The 12102-nt window shown below is 39.4% G+C and overlaps 1 protein-coding gene across 2 annotated transcripts in view; it reads right to left on the reverse strand.

Annotated features, from left to right (window-relative positions):
• Window positions 1–12102, reverse strand: part of RASGRF2 (Ras protein specific guanine nucleotide releasing factor 2) — a 133409-nt gene that overhangs the window by 41992 nt on the left and 79315 nt on the right. For both annotated transcript variants that reach the window (XM_049796408.1, XM_049796407.1), the window contains exon 17: window positions 11390–11479. In XM_049796408.1, the coding sequence (XP_049652365.1) occupies window positions 11390–11479 (90 nt within the window). The remainder of the gene's footprint in view (window positions 1–11389; window positions 11480–12102) is intronic.

A 12102-nucleotide genomic window follows, 5' to 3' on the forward strand; every position in this document is an offset into this window, starting at 1 on the left:
CTTCCTCCCCACCCCATGCACACCATTGGGTGCACCGAATTTGAGGAAGATAATAGGGAATCTAAACAAACTTGCCCTCATTATGAACCCAGACCTTTTGGTCAAAGCCCTTACTTGTAATGTCAACGTACTAGAGCTGGTTTCATGCACACAGTGGTCATAGCTTCATTCCAGCTTCTCTCCTCAGCTTAGGAGAGCAGTGGGAAGGAAATACCACCTAAGAGCTGGCCAGAGACACTCATATAAACCACCAGAAAATACATATTCAGCACATCCCATCCAATCAATCACAGTAGGATTGTGGTGACCCATCTGGGGGGATGGGGGATGGGGGGGGAGGGGGATGGGGTAATAGGAATAAGGACTGTACTAGTTTCCTTTCTTAGAAGAAGAAGGAATTTTTCTCTCAGTGACGGTTTGCTTCCACATGTCTTTGAAACAGAGTTTTCACTACAGGAGCTCAGGACTTAGTGCAATAGGTCGGGGAACAGATGGTTCACAGTGTCATAACTCAGGAAATCTCCAGTACAAATACTTTTTTTCCTGAGCAGTCAGCTCCTCTAATAAACTAGAACAAGAAATTAATAGAAGAGAAAGGAACACTGTCCTGGTTTCAGCTGGGATGGAGTTAACTGTCTTCCTAGGAGCTGGTACAGTGCTATGTTTTGAGTTCAGTATGTGAAGAATGTTGATAACACTGATGTTTTCAGTTGTTGCTAAGTAGCGTTTAGACTAAAGTCAAGGATTTTTGAGCTTCTCATGCCCAGCCAGCAAGAAGGCTGGACAGGCACAAGAAGCTGGCACAGGACACAGCCAGGGCAGCTGACCCAAACTGGCCAACGGTGTATTCCATACCATGGGACATCCCATCTGGTATAGTAACTGGGGAGTAGGGGCGGGGAATCGCTGCTCGGGGACTGGCTGGGTATCGGTTGGTGGGTGGTGATGCCCTGCGCATCATTTGTACATTACAATCCTTTTATTATTGCTGTTGTCATTTTATTAGTGTTATCATTATCATTATTAGTTTCTTCTTTTCTGTTCTATTAAACCGTTCTTATCTCAACCCACGAGTTTTGCTTCTTTTTCCCGATTTTCTCCCCCATCCCACTGGATGGGGGGGAGTGAGTGAGCGGCTGCGTGGTGCTTAGTTGCTGGCTGGGGTTAAACCACAACAAACACATAAAGAAAAGGGATCCTAAATTTCTGCTAATGTGAAAAAAAAAAACCAAAAAAACATCATTTTCACCTGGCTCTGAACTCCCAAGAGCAGGGATCACTTGAGACAAAACTAACCTCAATTTTTAAGTCATTGTTTTAATTCAAATTTATTGCTCTAAGAAAACTGTAAGGGGAGATTCAACTCAATTTGAACATGAATGTTTAGCCAGCTATCTAAAATTGCTAAGCAACAATTTTGTTAAATTCAAAAGGCTCCTAGTTCAGGAACAGAAATATAAGTCTACTCAAATGCACTACAGAGTACGTGAATATTCAGAGGAAAGGAATAACATTCAGGGTTATTGAATTAGAAGGCAGATTCCAATCTCTATTTTCGTTTCGCTACCGATTTCCCAGTAAAATATCCTCTGGCAGGAGAAGACATACACAAATGTCTCATAAAAGCAGCCTGGTGAACGAATATAAAAAACGCAGCCCAGAACAGAAAGCAAGTTTTCCTCTACGCTGGGCCATTGTCATCAGCCCCTGTTGACCACACTCACCACACATCACAACAGGACCCCCAGCCAGCCCAGCAGGTTGTTCGCAATGTTAGCACTGGCCACCTCTACTTTGGTAACAACATCTGGGTGACTCCCGACAACCCTCCAGCCACCAGGAAGGAAAGATGGTTAGGTCTATGCCAGCAGTTATTTGTCACACAACTGTTTTTAATGGAGAACAGTGTCAGCTGTAGAGTAAGTCAATGAGTATTTCGCACCTGGAGTTTTTTAATCTAAATGGGAAACTCCAAGAAAGTTTAGTGTTCAGGTTCCAGTGCTTCTCAAATCTCCCTGAATCTGCATAAATTGGTCTGGAAATTCCCCAGTGGGAACTAGTGCTCACTTTTCCCAGTTCCTGGCTAGAGCCATTAGTCAAACAAAACCGACAAGTAAAAAAAACCTGGCTGTCCTGCATAAAGGATGAGGGGAGGATAACAAATCCTACACTAACTCTTTTCTTTCTGGGAACTAAGCATCTTAGATCCCTGACAGAGAGGGGAGACTGGGGAGGGTCACAACACAACCAGGATTGATAGGCATGCCTGAAACAACAATTTCAGGCATGATTTGATGGTATCCCATATCTCTGACAGGAAGCTAGATGCCCTCAGATTCATTCTTGAAGTTCCATGCAGGAACCCATGACTTGAAGAAGCACAGTTAAAATTAAGGTCCACTTCCAACTGCTTAGAAACAGTGTCTGTGATACTTGTGACCCAGTTGTGCCAATTTACTCCTGTGAAGAGTAGTCCTGCTGGGATAAGCTGCAGATTCAAACAGATGAAATCCTTTTTAACTTGATTATTGATTGAGATATCACCATCACATTTTTTTCTTTCAGGTCTGGATTCATAAGGAAAAAGTTCCACAGAGCTTTTCCAGTACAGGGAATGAGATGTTATAACCCAGAAAACTACTGGAGTGCAAAACTACAGTAACTATTACAAATAGCAGTGTTTATAGCATCATACTGAATATCAACTAGAAAAAGACACACATTTTCTGGGTTTGCTTTAGATGTGGATACTTAAAGCCAGAAAGAAATATATACTTTCCAAAGGTTAGCTTATAACCACTGATATAATTTGAAGTATTTAGTACAGCACAACACAGAAGTGCATTACCCAGCTACCCACATAATGTAGAATCCATCTCAACGTCACCATAAGATACCGCCTGCCTTCCACATAACATTCATCATAGCAAGGAAATCTCTGACTGCCCTCTTACAATGGAAAAAAGAAAGTCATCATTTCCCTCACAAACCCTGCTTAATTCTATCTTTACCGAATTCCATACTAACTCAGCTGCCTACTCCAGAATTTCTGTCTCAGGAAAAGTAATGCCACAGGTGTAATACCACATTATTATTCCTTTGTTCAGAATTAGCGAAGTACTCCCTGAACAGTACAGCTGATATCCTTGAATGCGGAACTATATACTCACATCAACCTGTGTGTGACACGGTAACAACTCAAGAAGTACTGTACTTTTCTATGTGCTTTTCCATTTCAGGGATCAACAGGATCCCACTTGGGAGCGTATGCCTTCATTATTTTGCATGGTACATCTCCAAGTCACATTATTTAGCTTAAGTGCTGAATGCACCTGGCAGCAGTATGTACAGCTACAGTGCCTCCTCTTGGCACAGTCATACATAAAACTACAGACACATGGACACATGAACGTGCACACAGGATCTGATCTCCCTTGTATCATTTGGCACAAGCTGTGTCATTCCATTACTCCAATTAGTGCTTATGCCAGAACAAACAAAACAAAAATATTGTCACACTGGGAGCTGGCAAGTGGTTTGAATGACTGCAGAATAGCGCCACCGGTCACAACCTAAAATAAGCTACACAGCTCTTGCTAAAAACTTTTGTGAAACTTTCTGATGCTAGTTTTGACCTTCTAAAATAAGCTGTCAGCCTCACTCAATCTCTGCCTGATTTATCAGAATGGAAAGGCCTACACATGACCCACTCCGTAATCTGGATCTCTATGAAACATGAATTACTACTTTTAGCTAATTTTTTATCAAATAATATCGTGACAGTAATCAAACAGGGATAAAGTGTGGATAAAGTGTGTCATACTGAGAGCTCACAGGACTCATCTGGCTCAACTTCAGTACTTATGCAGCTTTCAAGAGATATGCCATTCTAGAAACTATAGCTGTAATTTACAAAAGTCCATTTATATTTGTTATTGCTGTTATAGTTGGGGTATGTTATGGCAGATGAACTCCTACAGCACATCTGAGGAGATAAGGACTTTCCATATTAATTTCAGTGGCTACTGAAGTTGACACTTTCACATCAATTACCGGCTCTTAAAGTTGACACTTTTGCATAAGTTTCCACAGTTTATCCTCAACCACGTTCAATTGCTCTAAAACCAAAGTTTGGCAGCTTTACATAAGAAGTGGTCAAACAAGTACAGAAAGGGCCTACAATGTTTTATCCCAGGCAGTGATCAAGAATACAAAAATAGCCAAGTCAAAATAAATCAGACATTTATACTGTAAAAGGATTACACACTTCCCTCTGTACAGCTTTTCCATCACTAATGCATAACTCATGTATATAATTAATGCACTAGTGCATAACTGATTATCAGCAGAAAGTAGCATATAACTAACTTCGTATAAAAAGTTTAAGATTAAGAAAGGAACTTGATCCCTCCACAGACAGTGATGTGATCACAGGACCGTCGATCCAGAACTCACAGACTGTTTTAGATGCATTGTGAACAGTGGAAACTACTCAGTGGCGGTGTGCGGAAGTGGCACCAGGAGGTACTTTTGAATGCCAAGGCATAGTGAATTGCTTTGAAGGAATATACTGCTTGTATTTAACAGCTGCAACTAGCAGATTAATGGAGCAGGCTTTGTGCTTGCTTTTTTGAGAATCTGCTGCAGCTGCAAAGGACTGTTTGATCACTTCTGCAAACAGATTATAAGAACTATTGAAAAGCAGATGATACTAGAAAATGATCTGGTAAACAGGCTGATCAGTTCTGCTAGCCTAAACCCAGGAGCAATTTAGATTAAGATTGCTTCTCCAAACTACCAGAATGGATTTGTGAAAAGAGAAGGAGCTGGTTGTACTTTCTCTGCATAAGAAAGGATTTACAGGCTGATTGTTTGAGAGGTTTTTAAGATGTTCTTTGATAGGGCGCAAGTTGCTAAATGCAGAAACTTCAGGAAAAATTCTCTCTCCTGAACCATACTCAGGTAAATAACTCAAGCCAAAGGTAATTTAGCACCAGAGATATGTGCAGGCAATTAATTGAAAGGGATAGTATATAAGCAATTCATTTTTGTGTATATGCTTCAAAGCTTCAAGCTGTTATTTTAATTGCTCTTTTAAATCACTAAAATCAGAGAGATTAAAACCATCTTTCCTCCTTGCTAGCATGGGGCAGATTTTTCTACGTGCAAATCCTATTTGTCAGAGATACTCCCCCAAAGACTCTTTTTTCCCTACTTCTTTCTCACTCTCTCCTCTCCCTTTCACATGTGTTTTAAAAAACAAATGCTTATACTAGGAGCCAGGCCCTCCTGCCAACCACAAGCTCCCATCCCACTCCCATCCTCTTCCATAATATGTCACCTTGTTCTTGTGAAAAATGGTACATTCTCTACAGCGCCGACTGGCATACTGTAGGAGGAGGAAAGCAGCTTTGAAGCGTGTGGCACGCTGGAAATACTGACGTACCCAGCTCAAAATCAGATGACAGAACTGCTGAAGTAAAGCTGCTATGTTCATTAGGGAACAACCCATTTGTTTGGGTTCAAGTATCTGCTTCTTGTCTAACACTTATTTTCCATGTTGGGAAATTTTGGGTCTCTAGCTTCAGTTGAGGAAGAAATAAGCTTCTCAAAGTTCTTTGATTCTACCTGCTACAGGTATAAAATATATTAAAAGTATGTAAGATCAGTTTAGATCTTGAATTTAAGCTTTTGTCAAAACAATATTCTTGAAGCCCATGTTCAGTAGAACTGTTTCAAAATAAAATGATCAATTTAACTATTTTTCTTCAAGTTGTGTTAGACATTCTTAGCAGAGAAGACATCTGTACATTTCCTAAGCTTATATAAGTACTTTTTACTTTATTCATTGTTTACAAAAAACAACGTAGGATTATTTTGCTAATTTGGCTTCATCTCTACAACTATTGAGATTTTAGTAAAGCTCAAATCTCTTCTAGTCACACAGAGCACCTTCATAGTTTATGAGGATTAACAACTATGAGGACCTGCACACAGAGCAAGCAGTTTCAGTAAAAGAATACCAAAAGATGTTTTTCCTTTAAAAATCAGTGCCTGGTATCTTACTGATCCTGACGTAGTGCCTCGATTCTTCGCGTGACATAAAAAGTGAAGGAGGAAAAAAAACCAATAACATTTGAAAGAATTGTACAAAGATAAGCCAGGGAAATTTACAAGTTCTGCAAGCCACAGATGAAAGACGCTTTTCCATAGAAATTGTTTTTATCTAGTGCTAGGGTTTGTGTGGGTGCTATACAGATTATACTGCTGTTACTTAATTCCTGTAACATCTGTAGGATTTTTGCAGCAAAACTACAAATGATTGGTGAGAATTTTGGCAGGAGGTTCCTCTCCCACATTACCAGTCTCACTCCTTTTTTTGACACTGGCTGTGTGACAGACTCTCAGAGAAGAGAAGCAAATCACTCCTGAATAGATGGGGCTCACTGCAGCTCCCTGGAGCTCTGCTTAAGGACTACCTAACTCTCACTGCAAAGCTAAAAGAAGAGATTAGCAGGACATTCATTAGGATGAGAACATTAGCATTATTATAAGACAGACATCAGAGCAGAGATGCTAGATAACTTCTGTGTTGCTTTTTGAAGCTGTCACTGATCCAAGCAGAAATCAAGAACAGATTTTCTCAAGGTATATGAACAGAGGGGAAAGAAACAGCCCAAGTAACTGATGCCTCTGAGCAGGCATATGTGATTACTCAGGGCTTATCTACCACTCTGAGAAGCATGTAGGTGAGCAGAAGTGCTAGGAGCAATGATAGAGTCATGAGAAGGGAGATAGTAATTCACAATAAGTAGAGAATATGTGTCCCTGTGAGTTTATATTAGTTTACATCCAGTCACGAAAACAGGGTATCTTTCACTGTTCTGGAGAATGATGCTTGCATAACTTTGTCCTCTTCCCTTGCTGAAGAATGAGCTTTATTGCCATGAAAGAAAGCTGTAGAAGACTGGAGAATAATGATGCTTTGACTTGTCCATTTCTATTTTAGAATGTGTTAGTATTATTATCCTATTCTTACAAATTGGGAAAAGAATGAAAGTGTGCAGCAATCTGTTAATGCTGACAGAGCACTACAACTACAGCAAGCCATGAGCCATCCAGCCATCCTTCACATCCCTCAAAAGAGAAAGGACATGTAAAAGACACAACATGCTCTATTTATCCCTACTGTGCATATTATCATTCATGCAGGCACCAAGCTGTGCACCTGGGGTGTCTTATTGAACTTTCTGTGCTTTCACTTTGTATTTCTATTTATCTTTATCATGTTGTGAAAATAAAAAAGGAATAGGCAAATTTTCTGGAAGAGAACAGACAAAAACATGTTTAAGATACGTAAAGATTAATATTTAACTAGACAGATGCACTAAACAATAGGACAAGTAGTACAGCTTGGCATCATAAAAGCAGCTACCTTGTAAAATAACTTAAATTAATGGCAACAAAATCATTAAGTTAAAAAAAAAGCTGCTGAAGGGCATAAGAACCTGAATCATCCTGGTTCAGAGAAAGGTTCCATATATTGCAGGAAGCTCTGCATGCTGCAGACCAATGCTGTGGTGCCCAGCACCTCCTTTTCAGCAGCTCGTAAGTGAATGCAGCATATGGTGTGGTGGGGCAACCCAAGCATGAGCTGTTCTTAGGGCCCTGCTAGCCCTACACGTGTACCTCCTGTGCACCCAGATAACAAATGAACCCACACTGATCCCCACAGAGTGCAGATGGAGCAGACTGAGAACTGCCAACATGCACTGCACTCAGGCTGCATCCAAAGTGGGAAGTGCACCAATACCTAAAGCAGACCAAAATACTCAAAAGTCTTTCAACTTTGGCTTCCCATCAAGCCCCTTGCTGTCATGCAGCCTGCAGACAGGACCAACATAGGCAGTGTTGCCCTAGGTGCTTATCTGAAGATACACAAAGCCATCATATGTCCTGGGAGAGCTGTTCAGAGCTTTGCATACTTATGAGTATATAAACTTATCATTGCATGGTGACAGTAATTATAAAATGTTATGGCCAGCACTCTCCACAGGAGATGATTAAATACTCTTCATGTCTGGTTCTGGTAGAGTGTGTGACTACAGGACTTTCCGATGAGTCTGTTAACCTGCTTGCCTCAATGCATCCTTGAACAGTCAGAACTGGAAGATAGAAAGTTGAGAAGACCTAAGGGATCATACCCTGGGAAAACAAGGCAAACAAAACAAAATGGCTAGAAGCCAGATGGCTTCAGGAAACACTGAGAACAGAAGACACACAGATCACTCTTACTTCCTAATACTCTCCCACAGCCTCCAACTAATTTCAGCTCATGATCTGTTCTAGTTTCCAGTCTAGAAACTACTACTGTCACTTGCAGGCAGCTGTTCACTTTTTGAACCTGGGCCTCTTAATTTCCCAATGTCACCCAGCAGAATCTCAAAGGCCTTATATTCATTGCACAAAGAACCAGAAACTCATGTTTGCTTTGAACCTTGGCCTCATGAAATTAATCTGTTGCCTCCTACCTCTTGCATCATAAAAAACAACAAATGCCTACTTACCCTCCCTGTGACATGCATGATTTTGCAGAACTTTCTCATCAACCCTCCAAGTAATCTTTTCTCTAAACTTCAAATGCACAGAAGCCATTTTATATTTCCATTCATCCTTGATTGCAAACTCTCAGCCTCCTCTAGTTCTCATCCCCTCCTCTCAAACAGGACATACGGCAACTGTACATAGTCTTCAATATACATGCAAATTCTGGATTTATACTGGTCTTCTCTGCTTTGTCCTTTATTCGTCCGCTAATAATTCCTGATGTTTCCTTTACCTTTTTGGGTCCTGCTAAGCACTAAGATTGTTTAAAGGAACTATCTATTGTAATCCTCAGATCTTGTTCCTGAGCGATAATGTCCCAGCACAGAGCCCATCCTTTCAAGTGTAGAGCTCAGACTGGTTTTCCTCATGTGCATCACTTAGTATTTATCAACACTGAATGTCACCTGCCATTCTATGTATGTTCCATGTACAAGTACATTAAATGGCACACATCAAAATGTCTGCGGCAGTGAGGCCAAGGACCAACTGAAAAAAGAAAAAAAGCCATAAATCTCATTTACTACCCAAACCTGATTCACTGAGTGATCATGTCCATCCTATGCAGTGAATGAGACAGGAGCCCACTGGAAAAAAAGGCATTATTTTACAAACACACATGATTATGATAACATATACATAGGGAAGAAATAAAATTATTTGAATTACCCAAATTTGAACTGCATGACTCTGCAGCTTTAATACCATCTCCAGCATGATGAACTACATCAAGTTACAAAACAGGTAATTCAGCTGTTTGAGCTGTGGTTTGTAGCCTTGAATTTTCATACTGATTACATGTGGCCAGCCTTGCTCCAACTCAGTCTCCTGAGACTCCCCACCACACACTTTTCTTGTCAGATTTGCTGCAGAACCTTCTTATTGGTTTTTTACATCACCCAGAAGAATGACCTTTTATGCAGAACTAGCTTAAACAGCAATACAAAAAAGTACTTAAGAATATTAGGGATGTTGGTTTTTCCAACAGCCCCATGCTTTGATATTCCTTCAGTTGATTGCATACCTGAAGATTTTATTTTCTCTCATACTTCAATACTACAAATATTGAAAAGTTGTGCTTTTAGCAACATAAAAGCAGTAGTTTTTAATTAAATTGGTCCTAGCAGGAAAAAACAGTATTTTTTATTCTTACTGTGTTTTTTGAACCATTTGTAAACATACTGGAATTAATTCATAAAGCAAAATGTTGCTGATTCCTTGACAGTGTCTGATTCCAAAGGCAGAGGATACTCATAATTTCAAAAAAAATTACTAAGTACATGTTTGTGACAGGTTCATAAAGTTCCTAAAACTGAACTTTACTCTCTTGTTACCATCTAAAGATCACAGGAAATACACCAGAGTAATAGGAGTGCTGATCCAGGTTTATCCAGAAATTACTTTCTCATGATGCCTACTCACTCAAGTGAATGACCACAACCTTAGACACAGTGGATACAAAATCCACTGAAATCAATGGTGATGATTTACTGACTTGCATAGAATTTCATGAGTGATTTTGAGACTACGGTCTTCAAAGCAGTTTCTTGACATTCCAACTGTTATGATGGAAAAGAGGCAGGTGTTAATTTACAGTTGGACTATGCTTTGTCATACTTAATCAATATGAACTGTGGGGTTTGGGTGTGTCAATGCAAAGTAAAAGTAATTTTGTGGACCTTAAAAATGTTGCTTTTTATTTGTACCATGACCTAGGACAGGACTCAGCGGAAAATACTAATATGTCAAAGGGTACACAGCAAGACAGCAAGTGAATTCAAAACTTAAGTATTTTAAGTTGCACTAAATACCTCCAGTCAATAGACCACATAGCTGCTTTCCACGGAATACACAGTACACACTTGCAATAATTTAGTGAAGTACAACTGATATTATATATACCAACCGTGGGCATAAAAAAGTTCATTTTCAAAATAAAATTGTAAGTGAATACAAAAAAATAAAACCAAGAAAGATATGATCTAGGTGTTTGGCAGATTACATATATGTAAAATATTAACCTTTCAGTAATAGGCTGGACTAGTATTAAGGACAGAATACAAGAATTCAACTGATAGATGAACTGGAAATGTGGAGTGCCAAATATAATTCTGATTTAAGTCAGCAAGAAAAGCTATCAATGGTTTATACTACGATAGTTCAAAATCTCACTGAATAGTATGGCAATCTCCTTAGAGTCCACAAAACAAATGCACAAAGCTCTAACGAGTTTCTTGAAGTCATGTGGTATAGTATGCAGTCCTTATTTGATAGGTTTCATGTTTTGTTCTAAAAGATATTTCTGAATACCTTCTCATCCTTTACTTCTTTCAAAGAGATAAAATGATGGTTGGTGGCAAGTCCCCAGGACAGGGTAGTATATAAACAGGCTAAAAGATGATTTTACTCTTTAGTGACATAAATTGCTTCATCAGCCAAAATTTCCAGACTGCCACAGCAGGAAATGCAACAGGGTGGATGTACCTGAACACCCTGCCTTAAGATGTTTTAGTCATGAGTCAATTCCACTTTCAGTTAAATGTGTTACATTACAAATGCTTTCATAATGGCCACATAACTGGAAGCCAAGGCTCCAATTACCTGTGAATCCGGTACTGCAACGTCCACACAAAGGGCAGGATTCCAGACTCAAAACAACAGCAGATTCAAGTAACAAATCAGAGGCTATTTAGGATTCAGATAAGTATGTTCTTAAGAAATATTTGCCTTTTGAGACCTAGGTATCTTATTATTATCTCTCTTTGGTACAACACATTTCTCTCACCTGGTGGACTCCCATGCCCTGCTGCAGCTGTAGCAATAGCAAAAGCAGAAGCAGGAGAAACCGAACAGTGGCTGTTGTCAGCAGTTTGTACTGTAAAGGAAATAGAGAAAAGTATACATACCTTTCATATTTTTCAAGTTACGCAACAATAAACCTTAAAATCTTCACTAATGTTATACTTTGTGAACATGTTACGTTTTCATTGCCAGAGGACTTAATATTAAGGGAAATAAAAATGTCATAATCTTATTTGCAATTTAAGTTTCATATCCAGGTCAGTATAATTAATGTTGCTATGGAAAAAAGTGTCTAAGACACTGCCAAGGTGAGGAACAAGCAACCAACATAACCAACAAGTTACCAAACAGGAAAAGGAAAAAAAGACAAAACCAATGGTGTAGAAAATCAACCTTAAAGATTCATGTTAGAGAGCTAAGCATATTAACCAACTTCTGATAACTAGATTCACATATTTTCCCAGGTCACTGCCTAGGATGAGTACAGTTTTGCACAACTTATCAAACTTTATAGGGAGCGCTGTGAACCTTGCTTCTGACTAGTACTCAGATAATATGGCATTGTTCCCCAGTTTCCAACTCGCAACTCTTGCCATCTCACCATAAACATGCCCAGTAACAGAAGATTACTATTGGTTTAAAATTAAAGTGTCTCAGCAACTTATTAACAGTTGAGAAGACACTGCTCTGGTTTTG

The sequence above is a fragment of the Accipiter gentilis genome, chromosome Z (genome assembly GCF_929443795.1).
Source record: "Accipiter gentilis chromosome Z, bAccGen1.1, whole genome shotgun sequence".
NCBI classification, from domain to species: Eukaryota; Metazoa; Chordata; class Aves; order Accipitriformes; family Accipitridae; genus Astur; species Astur gentilis.